Source organism: Colletotrichum phormii (genome assembly GCF_030913505.1).
Source record: "Colletotrichum phormii strain CBS 102054 chromosome Unknown BDP81scaffold_31, whole genome shotgun sequence".
NCBI lineage: Eukaryota > Fungi > Ascomycota > Sordariomycetes > Glomerellales > Glomerellaceae > Colletotrichum > Colletotrichum phormii.
The window spans coordinates 336,130-351,426 of record NW_026851473.1 but is presented as its reverse complement, the minus strand read 5'-3'; the positions used below and the strand labels follow the sequence as shown (position 1 = coordinate 351,426).

Sequence of the window (15,297 nt, the reverse complement as noted above, 5' to 3'; positions counted from 1 at the left end):
GTATTCTAAGAATGAAGTACTCTTAAGAAAAACTGCGAATGAGGGACGGATCCCAAAGTACGACCATCGAAAAGGTTGTTGTCCGGGACATGGCTCCGCGGCCCACCTTCCATCTCGGCCTCGGCGCTTGTTTGGAACGCCGCCTCCGATCTCAAATCATTATGGACTAAGCTACACCCTGAGACTTGGGATCAGTAATGTTTGTTTGTGCTACAGACTAAATGAGATTCTAGAGACAGTACCATTCGAGGCCATCATCGTCATTTTTCTTTTGTCATTCAAGTTTGAAGTCACCGCCTGCGCTGATACTCTAAGTACGTTGTGTTAAAACTGCCATCCCGTCATGGCCCGAGATCAAACGTCTCTGAAGGTTGTGCGCCGCATGCCCAGGTGTATCGCAGTCGGAACAAACTCAATTACAGTCTGAAGTCTCCGAGTAAATGTTGCTTATCTTAGGTGTTTAGTTCGATAAATGGTTGCGTTGGACATCAATACAGAATTGACATGGAGCGCAAACCCTAATTAAACGGCATCTTCCCAAATAGACCTCGCCACGTCTCTCACAAGGACGAGCTTTTCCCACATTCTGTCCTCAGTAGCTACATCATGGTTGATAATGAAGCTAGCGCGGCCACACTGGGGGCTCACAGCGAGTGAATCTGCCAACACATCTGAGACGTTCCGTCTCTGCCCCTTCGCCATGACTTCAGCAGCCTCATAGACCCTCACTAATGCATCTTTGTTATCAAGGTCTGCAACCTTCGTCGATACGAGACCAAGAACCACGTTCTTTCCTTGCGGAACAAATCTCAACGGCTCAAAGTGCCCAGATACTCGAGGGTCATCAAATTCTAGGTAGAATGTCTGATAATTGAGCTTGGGGAAGACCTTGGCGGCAATCTTTTCGTAGGATCCTTTGGCAAAGGATGGCTGACCAGGCATATTGCCGCGACAAAGATGGATGCCCATATGCAGATCAGCTGGTAGATCTCTCAGAACTTGGTTGTGCGCCCAAATGTAGAGATCCAGCAATGCTTCGGGGTCAACGCCGTCGCCCCTAAGACCCTCCCGAAAGTCCTTGGTGACGAAGAAAGTCAAATTCGGGTCATCCACCTGTATCGATCGGAGACCTGCGTCATAGAGAGCTTGGATCTCTGAACGAAATGCTGCCGCCAAGTCGATAAAGTAGTCCTTGTCAGAGGTGTAAACCCCAGGGGAAAATGCTGTGCCGTTTGCAAGGTACATGTGTTGCCAGGAGATGGACGGTATGGACATCTTACAATCCTTCCAGCGTTCTTGAGGGAGCGTCTTCTTGATCATGTCCCAGGCGAGAACGTAAGCCGAGTCCACGAATTTGATCTTTCCTGTCGCGGGTACGGCAGAGAAGTGATTTTATCCCATCTTAGCTAGCCAGATGAAGGTTGGCAGGTTGGGTCGGAAGTCTTGAGGAACCCTGAGGTCATCTTTCACTGTCATCCCCTGAAGATTCTCAAACAAGCCGCTGAAGAAAATAGTTCTCTCATATTAGCCAGAGGTGATGGGCCTAATGCCGAGCTTAATTTGCTTCTGAACCGCGTATTTGATAGAGGCAGATGTGGCAGCGGCCTGGTCTTCGGATAACTTGCTGTCGTAAAAGCCCAAAGAACCTCTTTCCTCGAGCAGGAAGGCAGGTCGAATGAGTGAGCCGACTTGATCAGCTCGGAAGAGAGGCGTCATGTTGATAGTATCGATGATTCTGAGGTGAAGCTCTTCGGCCCTGAATGTCCCCTAATCTGTCGGACTGAACAGATCTTAAATACATTTCTTGTATACCCCAGACCCTGCTAGCCCTTGAAGGCAATATGCCACACTGTGGAGAAAGGTGATACTCTCCTAGAGGAGGTGGGCACGAATGACCCGTTTCGACAGGGCCGCTGAAGAAGATAAGCAGGTTTATACCTTGATCTTCCTTCTTCCATTGGCTAAACGATCCAGGCAGAAGTTTGGACGGGTGAGGCAATAATGCCGGGGCCAGTCCTGTTATGATGAGTAGCAAACATGTTTGCTTGATAACATGCGTATTGGACCAACGGCAGCTAACGCGCGGAACAACCCTGCCGAAATGCTCCATCTTTCCCTAAGAGGAATCTCACCTGTCAGATTTGTGTTGGTTCACTTTGGCAACATCCTGTTGGGAGTCTTACTGGTATTCCTACTCAGCGCTAGGAAAATTTCTTTTCGGTTATATCTTTCGTCTCATTCGACCAAAGTCCTTTTTGATGCTCTAGATCTGTCAGCCTCTATTACCATCCAGGACCTTTCCTGGGACAGGCTGTGATTAGGTCTGAGTACGATACTCTCCACTTGGATACCATCCTCTTGTGAAGCGTTCCGTTACATCCCGTTGGAAACTACTTACCTTAAGACAGACTATCCTTCAAACACCCTAGATCTTGTAGTACTAAGACAACCACCTGCTAAAGTAGTTCTATCTTCTGACTACTGAATGAATTGCAGGTATTGCTTCTAGAGTTCAGAACTAGAAGGACGGGATTCGGAAGTGATGTCAGTCATCTGGCAACAAAGACGAAATGCATGAGCAAAAGCGCCCAGTTTGGAGCCTATATAACAGACAATATGACAACAAATTCAAGTTAAACTCAAGACTTTAAGAAACGTAGAGACTCCAATCGCCTATCTTTATCATAATACCTTTGTAGTTAAGTTATGGGTTCTTAGTCACGTAGATGCCTTACCCTCACAAAACCAAGGGTGGTTACCTTCACAGACATCGATCTCGTTCCAGTAGGTAAATGGGACTAAATCAACTATCCACAAGCTAAAACAAATTTGAAAGCAATAGTATTTTTCGTGTAACTCAGCCATATTATCCGGGATGCGACATTGTGAGAGGGGGCTGACCTATCCAGGCAACTTTTCCCACTTCATGCCTAGAACCCCGACGATGGAGATGACCGCGACAGCCATCGGCACCGTAAAAGTCTCCTTAAGCGTCTTGTTATATGCTTCAATGATAGCCGGAAGTAGATCCCGCGGAATCATATCTTTCAGATTCGTAGCCCCCATGTCGGCAATGGTTTGGCCATCAAGTCCTCCTGTGCCATGCAGATGCTTTGTTAAACCATTAGCAAAGACGGTGTTCGCGACAGACATCAGGATGGCTGGCCCTAAATTCTGGAACAAAGTGACAGCAGCTGTACCAGCAGGTATATCAGAGAGTGCGAGGGTCGATTGGACACCCATCATCGGCTGCTGGGATCCCAGACCAATTCCCACGCCGGCGATTACGGGGAAAGTGACCCATTTGCTCGGACCGGTGTCGAGCTCAAAAGTCGTCATCAAGCCAAGACCCAAAGACCCCAAAACGGTCGCTATAAGCATGAAGGGGTTGTACCACCCTGTGAAAGTGACAAGGTAACCGGCGGTTAGAGCGGCAAGAACTTCTCCGCCAACATAGGGAACGAGCTTGATGCCGGATTCTCTGGCAGACTCTCCCTTGATAGCCTGGAACCAGATTGGCAGCCAGATATCAGCTGTGTAGTAGGCTGCATCAACGCATGCAGCGTAGAAACAAGCGAATGCGATATTTCGCATCTTCATCAGGCGAGGAGGCAGGGCGGCGTTGTCTCCTTTCCACATTTCAACACCAATGAAACCGATGAGCAGAACACCAAAGGCAACCAACAATCCAATCATCGGGGCGCTGTTCCAAGCGAACTGGGATCCACCCCATTGCAGGGCCAATAATAGACAGATCATGCAAGCAAAGAAGATTGAGAGTCCGAGAATGTCAAACTCCATGAGCTTCTGCTTGAGAGTCCTAGGATGTTTATGGTCGGGCTGCTGCGGTGGACGAAAGCAGAAGAAGATCAATGCCAACGTCGCGACTCCGAGTGGTATGCTAACGTAAAACGCCCATCGCCAGGAGAGATGGCTGTCAGTCAACGCTCCGGAAATAAGGGGTCCGATGATGCCACCGACTCCTGAGAATGCGCCGAGAAATCCAGTGTAGACAGCACGTTGACGAATGGGTACACTGTGTGCGAGGACTACCCAGGCGCCGATGATGATGCCACTGCAGCCAATCCCAGTGATGGCTCGTCCAACAATGAAAACAATTGAGTTAGGGGCGCTTCCGCAGACAGCCAATCCGACTTCTCTGAATGCGATGGCCACCATAAAGGTCCACTTGAGTGAAAAGAGCTCAAAGCACTTTCCGTAGACGAGTTGGAATGAGCAAAGCTTAATGTTTGTTAGCGGGAATGATGAGACTCATGAAAGATTGACTTGCGCTGAGCATGTAGGCAGAGCCATACCATCCAACATGTTGGAGAGAATTGAATTGGTTCGTGATAGCCGGAATAGCGGTAGCAATGAGCGTCATGTCAAGGAAGACCAAGAACACAGCCATGGCCAGTCCAAAGATTATCAAAACCAGCCTAAGGCCTTTGGGATAATCTACGCCGGCATCGTCGGCTTCGTCCGAGTTGGCCGCTTCCTCGGCTTCTATAGGCTTCTCAACAGTCGATAGTGCATTGTTACTTTTTTTGTCAACGATGACGCCTGGTTCTCCGGTGATAGAGCCGCGGTTCGAGCTGCTTGAGGTGGATGGCAAGGAATCGTTCTGGCCAATGTCAACCATTGTTGTCTTCTCTGATTCAAATGGCGCCATCATGAGACATATGAGTATAACTGATATTCAAGAAAACTCTCGATGTGGGGGGTTTTCAGTAAATGTACGGACAAAAGCACGAGAGTGCGAGGCGAAGTCTGCATGTGAACCCGGGGTGTCGTGCCGAGGGCAGCTACAGTCAGAAATCATGGCGCCAGACATTCCTAAATGTGAACAAAAACATTTTTAATGCCATGTCGCGATGAGGTAGCAATTCACCGCTGAAAATCTAAGAGCTGACTGGGATTGATTCTCATTCTCATGAATCCTGTCACATTTGACTAGCACGTCCAGCATCCCGGCCCTCGGGAAAGCCAGCCCGGGACAGTGCTTACGCTACAATACAAATCTCGGTGATCTAGACTTGCAGTCTGGACGAACTGGAGGGGTCGACCCACTAGTAATGGTGTTCCATCGTTCCTATCGGTTGAGCATCCTGGATCCAGACATGACCGACAGCCAAGGGGTTGTGTGTTGCCGGACAGACATCCGGGAAGCTTGGTGTCTAGGGTAAGCGCTCATTGAGGAAATATGAGGCAAAATGCAGCACTCCCAAGACCCGAGGATAGCCTTGGGTTTGTGATCTCCATCATCATTGGGTTGACATGGGTTGCACAACTCTTAGCGTCAATCCTTGCGGCGCAACTGTGGTTCAGCCCAGTCAGATACGAAGAAACACTCAGGAAAAGACTCTCATCCTAGACAGAAAGATACCAGAACAGGAAGCTGCTGATCAGTGGTCTCATCCTTCAACCAGGTCTGTTGGGAACGCAACAAAATGAGTCCTTTCGATTGCATCCGACAGCTTGGAAGTTGGTGAAAGCTTCCAGTCGCTTTTCCAGTTGATTGGCAGGATCGGACTTCCGAATCGCATAAGTGCGACTAATTCTCACCTTCCAGAGAAGGTAAAGGCTATTATGGTATGGCCCTCGTCTCCATATGCCCACTTCGGTTGACAGATCCCATCTGATTTCCTAACTAGTCCAAAAGCGACAAGCCGTCAGAGAGGACTCGCAACGCCCGCAGACGAAGAACGAATTCGCTTTCTAGCCGAGACCAACATTCAGAGAAGAATAATATGCCCCACCCTCGACCTGCGTATTATTGCAGCTGCAATCGGTCACTACCGACATGGTAAGGCTGCATTGCCGTCCCATCTGAGATTCAAGGTGAGCCTACTTCAGGCAAATCACAACTTGTCTCAATGACAACTTATTTAGTCGATATCATCATTGGAATTTTCTACCAAGCATAATAAGCACGAGAAGTTTGTGATAAATAACACAATTTCGTGTCTCAAAACTGATTTTTACTTCCCGTTCGGTAACTAGTCTCGCTCGTACGTTAGCCTGTCGTCAACACATATCTCGCCCGAGGGATATGGCTAGATTGACGTGGATGGATCAGCATCCCGACCATTCCCCTGAAACAGCACGGACAGAGGCTGTACATGTTCAAGAAAAAAGTTCCTGTCATCTGTGCCCGATGGTCTCGATTGGCCTCTAACTTCTCAATAGCCTCCTTGTGTGACGAGCCCTTCATACGGCGTGGGTCCCAATATTCCAGGCTGCGGTGTTCCGGCAATCACGGTGCTGACGAATCGCCCGTAGTCTTACCTCATTTCTTGAAATTAGCTCGGTGACTGCGGAGAATCTGATGAGACTGTCGTCTGCTCACCAAGGGTTAGTAGGGAGTATCGGCAAGGAACCTCGAAGGATGTGATGAAGCTTGTCCCGCAACAGGATGGAGGCGAGGCAACCACCATCCTTACGCCCCAATACGCTGGGCGTGTGTGACCATCCCCTTGCAGAGGCAAAATCGGATGCTATGATGATGAAATCAGCCTGTTAAAGAGATTTTCATTCTTGGGGCGCAGTCGAACCTCGGAAATGATGTGCTCTCTGTGCCCCAGAACGACGGTCGACGCGTTCATCTATCTTTCTTGCACCGACAAAGACGAGTCGAAAGACAGGAGTCTTAAGAGTTGGATGACCGGCCCCCAAACCGGTCTACCACCATCCTGTACATTCGAAAAACCTCTGCGAATTATCGATATCTACAGAGACCTTAGTTCACAGCAGCTTACTGTCAAACTTCTATTTCCTCTATTGCCAGTTGCAATTCTAAGTCAACGAGGAAGACTTGAAATTGAAGAATGACACCTTCAGCCTCTCTCACTCCCCGCCCACCCTCGAGGTCTGCCGAGGTTATTTTCTTCCAGCATCACAAGTTCCAGAGTCTCAAGGAACAAGCTCAATGCTCGGCCTCCTCCATTGTTCGACTTGCGTGCGCAATATGTTTGCAGGCTTTCTCACCAAGTGGGAGTATCTGCTTGGCTTTCCAAGGCAAAGAAAAGGCCTGGAAACTTTGGAGCAAAAGCATTGATCGAGGTGACAGGGTGTTACCTCTTCTCCAAGGCGGACTTGACACCCCGCAGACAACTCAATCTGCGGACGAGGATATCTTCAGACATGCGCTATCTGTCTCTGCTCTTGAGGAAGATCTTCAAACATTTGAGAATGGACCGTCATTAGCAAGTTTGAAAGGAGTCTTTCAAGATGTGAGTCACTATCTGTAATTGCTCATGAACTCTTACTGAACGTATTCAGGTCGAAGTGCTCTTTGCTGCCAACCGGGACCACTTCACCCGAGGCATCATATTGAGGTGTGAATACACTGTATCTTGTCTATCAGACTGGCAAGCTAGATGCATTCTATCCACCTTCCGTCAGGTGTTGGAGAACCTTGTCTCACGCCCTTACTCTAGAGTTTCTGAGATTGAGCTCATGAACGACCGCGACTACCAACAGTGCCTTGACTGGAATCAACGCTCTCCGGATCATGTCGATACAAATGTGAGCGATATGATCGACAAACGCATCCGGAATTCTCCCCTTAGCCCAGCTGTGGATGCATGGGACGGTCTCATGTCATACACTGAGCTTGACGCAGCTTCTTCCAGAGTTGCTCAAGAGCTTCGCGAGCGCGGTGTCGGCCCCGAATCTACGGTTGCTCTATTCTTTGACAAGAGCATGTGGAATATCGTAGCCACTGTGGCAGTTCTCAAGGCCGGCGGCGCATTCGTTCCCTTGGACCCCTCACAGCCCGACAACCGAATCTCTTCCATTTTAGACCAAATCCAGGCCAAGGTTATTATGTGTTCCGAAGTGTATATCCAGCACCTGCTACACTTCTCCCAGGAAGTGTTTGGCTTGGGCAATTCTTGGGCCGACAAGGCCCCTGCCCTCATCTCTAGAAGCGCTTCGACCGTTCGCCCATGGAACCTAGCGTATATCATGTTCACCTCAGGAAGCACTGGAGAACCAAAAGGTGTGATGATTGACCACGCTGCGTGCGCATCAAGTGTCATGGCTCACGGTCAGGCGACTAGTTTTAATCAAAACACCAGGACTCTCCAATATGCTCGACACACTTTTGATGCATCGATTGCGGAGATCTTGACTACACTTGCCTTCGGGGGATGTGTAGTCATTCCATCAACAGATGAGCGGCTAGACAACATCACAGCTGTCATTCAAGAGAAGAGAGTGAACTGGGCATTCTTCACGCCTTCAGTTATTCGTCTACTGGAGCCTTTTGCGGTTCCTGGCTTAACAACTGTGGTCATCGGCGGCGAGCCTCTGGGCCAAGACAATATTGAGACGTGGGCGGCCGGCCGCAATCTTATTCATGCGTACGGCCCTACTGAGAACACGGTGTTCTCTACTATGCACCCATTGTCACTTTCATCCAAGGCAGGGGCGATTGGACGCGGCGTTGGTACGCTGTGTTGGATTACCGACCCTGAGGATCCCAATCGTTTGTCACCCCTGGGAGCAGCTGGCGAGCTGCTCCTTGAGAGCCCTCAACTTGCAAGGGGTTACTTGAACTTTGCAGACAACGAAGGTCCAAACCAAGCTTTTGTTCGAGATCCGCCTTGGCTTGCTAAACATGGTCGACGGTCTAGACTGTACAAAACCGGAGACCTGTGTCGCTTTGACGAGAACGGTGTAATTCACTTTGAAGGCCGGAAGGACACTCAACTCAAAATATCCGGGCAACGTCTGGAAGCTTCAGAGGTTGAGTACCATCTTCGAGCAGCGTTCCGCACTCCCGACATCGTCGTAGATGTGCTCAATCGACCGACTCAAGATACGAAGGCACAGTCTAAAGTGCTCGTCGCTTTTGTTTGCCTTGACAGAGAGTCTAACCAACGACCAGACAATATGTCAAGCTATATCATGACTCGGCGGTACCCACCTCTCCTAGAGGCAATCCCCGAAGTCGAAGAAGAGATATCTCAAAAGCTTCCATCATGGATGCGCCCATCGATATATATCCCTCTCTCTGGTTTCCCCTTGAGCCCAAATGGCAAGGCGGATGTCAAGAGACTCCGACATGAAGCCGCGTCCTTGACTGTCGAGCAGTTCTACCTCTTCGCCCAGACCGACTCTCTCATACAGGTTGAAGAGACACCACAGCTCCGTCTCATGCGGAACCTCTGGGCTGAAGTCCTTGGTATTCAGTCTGTCGCGATCTTGGCTTCGAGTAGTTTCTTCCGTCTTGGCGGAGACTCACTCGCGGCCATCAGCCTAGTCACGGCTGCTCGCAGAAAAGGGTTGCAATTGAGTGTTGCTCAGATTTTCAAGAGTCCATCTTTGCACGATCTTTGCCGACTTGCGACTGAGTTCAAGAAGACTACAGTTGAGATACGGTCGTTCGAGCTTGTAAACAAAGAAAGCTTCGGGGATGTACTCGACGAGATTTCCTACGAATGTGCTATTGGCACAGAAGACATTGAAGATGCATTTCCTTGTACTCCGTTGCAAGAAGGTCTCATGGCACTATCTTCTTCAACTTCCAACTCTTACTTGGTTCAATACGTTCTTGACCTCCACGTCGACATCGATATTGCAAGGTTGAAGATGGCTTGGGAGACTGTTGCCGAGACCCATGGAATGCTCCGCGTTCGAATGGTTGATACCTTTTCTTCGGGTATACTCCAAGTCATCGTCCGTGAGAACCTGTCTTGGAATGAGAGTTTCAACCTCGAAGAGTATCTTGAGATGGACTTGAACGCACCATCAACCTTTGGAATGCCCCTCAATCGGTTCGGTATTGTCTATGCCGCAAACGGGGACGCTTGTCACATGGTATGGACGGTGCACCACGCTGTGACTGATGGCCAAGCTGTTGGCCTCACTTTTCAATCAGTACGGGATGCGTTCCATGGTGCTCTGAAGCCAGCTGAAACTTCCTTTGCGTCGTTCATGAAGCATTTCAAGGACATGCATATGGAATCTGCATCGAGGTACTGGAGCTCAGTCTTTGAGGGAGCAGAATTTGCATCGTTCCCGAGGAAGCCATCCGCAGTGCATGGTGCCCTAGAGCATCAAGGTCCAGCTTTTGCCCGTCGACAGGTCCCTGTACCATCATCAAGCACAGATGCCACCACGACTACAGTGCTGCGAGCAGCTTGGGGATTGGTCATCAGCCGCTTTAGCAATTCTGACGATATCGTCTTCGGTGTTACATCGTCTGGAAGGAATGCTCCTTTTGACAACATTGAAGCCATTCTCGGGCCAATCATCGCGACTGTTCCACTGAGGATACGATGCAATGGCACGTCGACTGTGCGCGACTTGCTTGACAGCATACAGATGAGCACAATCAACATGATTCCGTTCGAGCAGATAGGAATACAGAACATTGCTCGCATCAATTCTTCATGCCGATCAGCCTGCGACTTCCAAACCATGATGATCGTACAGCCAGAGGTCGATATGGCTATGACGGGCGGTCCATTCGTCGGCTTTCACAGGCCTCAGGACCTTGACAAGTTCAGATCTCACGCTGTAATGTTCGAGTGCAATCTTGCGCAGCATGAGGTCTTTTTGAATTTAAACTACGATCCTCGGTACATCGAACCTCTCCACATGGAACGCCTCGTCGACTATTTCGAAAGCGCTCTTGAGTTCCTGGCATCTTCGGAACACCAAGTCCTGAATGAGTTCTTCCGCAGACCCCTTGCAAAGGATCTTGCCAATATGTCGAAGTGGAATCAGCATCCGACTCAAACGATTGATTCGTGTGTTCACGCCATTTTTGAGGAACACGTGCGCACCCAGCCTGACTCTCAAGCTGTTTTCGCGTGGGATGGTCTTCTCACCTTTTCCCAACTCGACACAATGGCATCTCAGCTTGCTAGAGTTTTGATGGAGCTGGGTGTTGGGCCAGAGAAGATGGTACCTTACTGCTTCGAAAAGTCGATGTATACCATCGTCTCGATGCTTGCCATTCTCAAAGCTGGAGGAGCGATGGTACCTCTTGACCCCGCACATCCACCTGACCGTAAAGCGTTCATTGTCAACAACACGATGGCAAAAGTGGTCGTTGCTTCTAGTGCCAATGCAGATTCGTTCTCTGGACTGGATGTTCACACTGTTGTTGTTGACTCCATTTTCTTCGCCAAGGTTGAGGAAGTTGGAGTGGCCACCTTTTCCAATCACGACGTTCAACCATGCAATGCCGCAACTGTGATCTTCACATCTGGCAGCACTGGACAGCCTAAAGGTGTCGTTCAAGAACACAAGACCTTGTGTTCTGCGGCCAATGCTCATTCTGATGGGATGCACATGTCCAAGACCTCAAGGATCCTCCAATTCTCATCCCATGTCTTTGACGTCAGCATCATTGAGATCATCAATTCGTTCGTTCTTGGAGCTTGTATCTGTGTGCCGTCTGATGAAGAGAGGATGAACAACCTCGCAGATTTTGTTTCGAGATCTCAGGCGAATTGGGCCTTCTTCACACCGTCTTTCGCACGAACTCTTGAGCCAAAAGATTTTCCCAGCATGAAGACTATCTGCATGGGTGGAGAAGCTATGACAATGGATTGCATCGAGACCTGGTCTGGGATCGTGCAGCTCATCAATGCTTACGGGCCTTGCGAAGGCAGTGTCTGTACCACCGCTGATATCAGCAGCGGTGGGTTCAAGACAGACTCCATTGGTCATGGAGCCAAAACCCTCACCTGGATCGTCGATCCGAGCAATCATGACATCCTGGCACCAATTGGTAGTGTCGGCGAGCTTTTGATCGAAGGGCCAAGTCTTGCTCGTGGATATCTCGGTGATGCAGACAAAACAGCCAAGTCGTTCATCACCAATCCAGCCTGGATCACCGAGATCGAAGCTGGTAGTGCACTCAGAAGAATGTATAAAACAGGCGATCTCGGAATGCTGAACTCCGATGGTTCGATATCCTATCTTGGACGAAAAGATACACAAATCAAATTGCGCGGACAGAGAGTTGAGCCCGGAGAAGTGGAACATCAACTCGCCCAGCTGTTGCCCTCGGGCTCTATCGTAGCTGTTGATGCAATCGTACTTTCAGGATCTTCAAGCAAGTCGCTGGTTGCTTTCATCCAGCTGGAAAACCATGGTTTTGGTTTTGCGGAGAAGAGGGACATCATCGAGGGGCTTGCTGATCGCTTGAAACAGCAGCTGGCTTCGGTGCTTCCTGCCTACATGGTTCCTTCGCACTTGATCCCCGTCGAAAACATTCCATTCACCCCGACTGGAAAGCTTGATCGGCGCACTCTGAAGGAAGATGCTTCGGCTTCGAGCATTACAGACAAGCTAGGAAGCGGCATTATTGATGAAGACGCCGACATGCTAGCAGCTAGCGAGCACATTGCTCTGAGCATTAGCAACAAGCTGGCTCAGCTCCTATCGGTTGGTGATCCCCGGAGATCGAAAGTCCTGCGTGGTCACAACTTCAACCCTTACTACGCTGGGATGGACTCTATCCAGGTCATCTCTTTGTCAACATTCGTTCGAAAGAGCTACAATGTCAGCATCCCTATCCAAAAGTATATGAACAGCGCGGCAACCGTCAGAGATATTGCTCAATTGGTCATTGAAGATCAGCAAGGATCTCACGATGACACCACTATCGACTTGATGCAGGAGATTGAAGTTCATGATCAAGTCCTTGCAGCCTCGCTGTTGCCGAGATCACATGCAGTGGTTGAGACTATACATGCCCCTCAGATCATCCTCTTAACAGGAGCTACCGGGTTTCTCGGAAACCAACTGCTGGCTCAAATCTTGCAGCTGCCGCAGAGTCGCAAGGTCGTGGTGTTAGTTAGAGGTCAAGACTCAGCCCACGCCACTGAGCGACTCTTGTCTCTTGCTCGTGGTAGCAGCTGGTGGCAAGAAGAGTACGTCAACCGTATCGAAGTTTGGCATGGCGATCTATCTCTTCCACATCTTGGTCTTGCAGAAGCCCTGTGGTCTCGACTCGATGGTTCAAGTATCGATGGTGACTTGATCGATGCGGTCGTCCACAATGGGGCAGTTGTCAACTGGATGGCGGACTTCCAGGCCTTGACACCAGCTAATGTTCTTTCCACGGTCAACATTCTCGCAGCTTTGACAAAAGCGACGGCATCTCGTTCAGTTCGGCTGACTTACGTATCAGGCGGTCACTTGTCCACCTCTCCAGACGATGTCGAAGAAATCGCCGCGGAGCTGAAGTCGTATCCAGCCTACAGTCAGACCAAATTCGTTGCTGAGATCCTTGTTGCGCGATACGCTGAGCGACTCACTCGTGCTGGTTTCGGCTGTTTGGCCACAATTGTGAAACCTGGCTTGATCATGGGCAGCTCCTCCGATGGCATTTCCAACACGGATGATTTCCTTTGGCGATTGACAGCCAGTGCATTAGATATGGGGATGTTCAATGACAGCGAACGCGACCTGTGGCTCGCTGCAGCAGGTGTTGATCTCGTAGCCAACACCATCCTCGATAGCTGCTTCTACCATGAAAACAGCGGAGATTATCCCGTTATCAAGAAAGTCCTCAACGGTATCACCATGGGAGAGTACTGGGACATTGTCAAAGAGGAAACAGGCCGCGCAATGGAGCCGACAGACTCCAAACGTTGGTTGAGAAGCCTGCACGAGGAGGTTGAGGCGAAAGGGCCAAGCCACAGGCTGTGGCCGGTCCTTCATTTTGTCGAAGATACAGGCGGCAAACTCGGCCAACCTCTAGGGGTAATGTCAATTGACAACCAGCTGGAATATCAAGACTCGGTCAAAACATCCCTCAGGAAGAGCCTGCGATACCTGCTCGCCATAGGATATATGCAGACAAGTAGGAGAAGTAGTGTGGATGGAGATAGCTCCAGCGAGCCGACTCTTTCAATCCCGAGGCCAATGGTCTTCTCAAGAACGCCGACAACGCCAGTATGGACCCAAACTTCGACCGATCAGAAACGCCTAGGATATGGGAACGAGGGGGACGTGAAGCTGGCGGGAACTGTTGTAGTTGCACCGTTGAGAACACCCAGCCCCTCGTCAGATTTTGTACCGATCGAGTAGAATTCAAGTTTGTAGTAGGAGATATTGGAAGAGAAGTGAGACGCTTGAGCTTTTGACTCTTGTTTGTCGAAACTTTGCAAGGTTATGATAGGATGGAGGATGTGAGTAGATTGAACTGAATGGTTTATGCCAAAATGCATCACAGATGATGGCGTGGTTTTCCTCAATGCATCATCATCCATCCAAATGACTTGTTGCTTGATTCTCAAGCTTCCTAGTGCTGGTCAAAGGAACTCGAAGGCGCAGGGGATCGATGCTCTCCTGAGTCTACATTCCCTCTGAAAATGTGTCAAGGTCATAATTCGGTCGTCGCTAGAAGTGCAAATAAGCGCGGTATCAACAAGGGAGCAATAATTAATAATGATACACTTTTGAGGCAACAGAGTTTACAATGTGAAAGGTCAGTGAAGGGAGGCTCTCCAGCTGAACTTGCAAGGAAGGTAGCGGCAAAGTTCAGCATCGACCCCGTGAAGCGTCTTAACGAGCTCGGAACAGTCGAGATCCTTGGCTCTGCGCTGGCATACCAAAGTCAAATCCGAGCAATCAAGACAACTGCTGACGCGGTCAAATGACGTGATTTGCAGAATGCAGATTCTTAAGAGCGTTTTCTCAGGTCATCTATTGTGCTAAAGAGGTCTTTCAATCAATTGTTACGAACGGGGGCGAATCCCTTTCTTGGTGAGTGTGACAGAACAGCTCGAAGACACAACTTGTGAGTCTCGGGGTGCGGCAACATCCCGAGCCGGCTGTTGCTCACTTGTCCGTGGCTTCCACGGATCCAATGTCTCATAAGTTTTCGGTTCATATTTCGCTGTCGCTCCTGTAATTCCTCATTTTTGATTGCTTGGCACACTCTCGTGCGACCTCACGGCAACAGTAGCCACAGAAAGTCGAGTCATGTCTTGGCGACCATTTCGCGCCACTTTAACTCCAAGTACCGACGTATCTCGTCGTTAGCGAAGCTGTATTGTGATCCACTGTACTCCGTAGTATGGATAGCTCAGGTACCGATCCCATGGGCGCGGTTCATGTACTGAATAGACAAGAGATTTGAACAAGGGCTTTAGGGAGTCTGGGGGTCGAGTCCGAGGCGTAAAGGGTAAAGACCCTCTTAGTCTCACGGACTTCTCAGCGGCCATCTTCAACCTAGCGAATCTAGATGAAACTGATTCTGATATATCGCTGATCGACGACCTGCGCAACCAGTGTGGCGGGCCACATATACTCGTACATGAGTTG

The 15,297-nt window shown here is 49.6% G+C and overlaps 4 protein-coding genes across 4 annotated transcripts; 1 reads left to right on the top strand and 3 right to left on the bottom strand.

The window, feature by feature from the left end:
- Window positions 1–445: 445 nt before the first annotated feature.
- On the bottom strand, window positions 446–1,804 carry BDP81DRAFT_505976 (uncharacterized protein). The gene has a single exon (XM_060595655.1). The coding sequence runs from the start codon at window positions 1,318–1,320 to the stop codon at window positions 523–525; it is 798 nt and encodes a 265-aa protein (XP_060439112.1). The 5' UTR covers window positions 1,321–1,804; the 3' UTR covers window positions 446–522.
- On the bottom strand, window positions 1,396–1,804 carry BDP81DRAFT_440223 (uncharacterized protein). Its single transcript, XM_060591485.1, has one exon. It carries the CDS (start codon window positions 1,714–1,716, stop codon window positions 1,525–1,527), a length of 192 nt encoding a protein of 63 aa, XP_060439113.1. The 5' UTR covers window positions 1,717–1,804; the 3' UTR covers window positions 1,396–1,524.
- Window positions 1,805–2,856: 1,052 nt separating this feature from the next.
- BDP81DRAFT_485127 (MFS transporter) lies at window positions 2,857–4,642 on the bottom strand (the record flags this gene model as incomplete). The annotated part of the gene is made up of 2 exons (XM_060595139.1): window positions 2,857–4,242; window positions 4,292–4,642. 2 exons carry the CDS (start codon window positions 4,640–4,642, stop codon window positions 2,902–2,904), a joined length of 1,692 nt encoding a protein of 563 aa, XP_060439111.1. The 3' UTR covers window positions 2,857–2,901.
- Window positions 4,643–6,827: 2,185 nt separating this feature from the next.
- On the top strand, window positions 6,828–14,058 carry BDP81DRAFT_333053 (non-ribosomal peptide synthetase; the record flags this gene model as incomplete). Its single annotated transcript, XM_060585643.1, has 2 exons — window positions 6,828–7,232; window positions 7,282–14,058. The coding sequence occupies 2 exons, from the start codon at window positions 6,828–6,830 to the stop codon at window positions 14,056–14,058; spliced, it is 7,182 nt and encodes a 2,393-aa protein (XP_060439110.1).
- Window positions 14,059–15,297: the final 1,239 nt, after the last annotated feature.

What these genes read in the sequence shown, in the direction of transcription:
- BDP81DRAFT_505976 (XM_060595655.1), bottom strand. Translation starts at nt 1,320, where the DNA reads ATGATCAAGAAGACGCTCCCTCAAGAACGCTGGAAGGATTGTAAGATG.
- BDP81DRAFT_440223 (XM_060591485.1), bottom strand. Translation starts at nt 1,716, where the DNA reads ATGACGCCTCTCTTCCGAGCTGATCAAGTCGGCTCACTCATTCGACCT.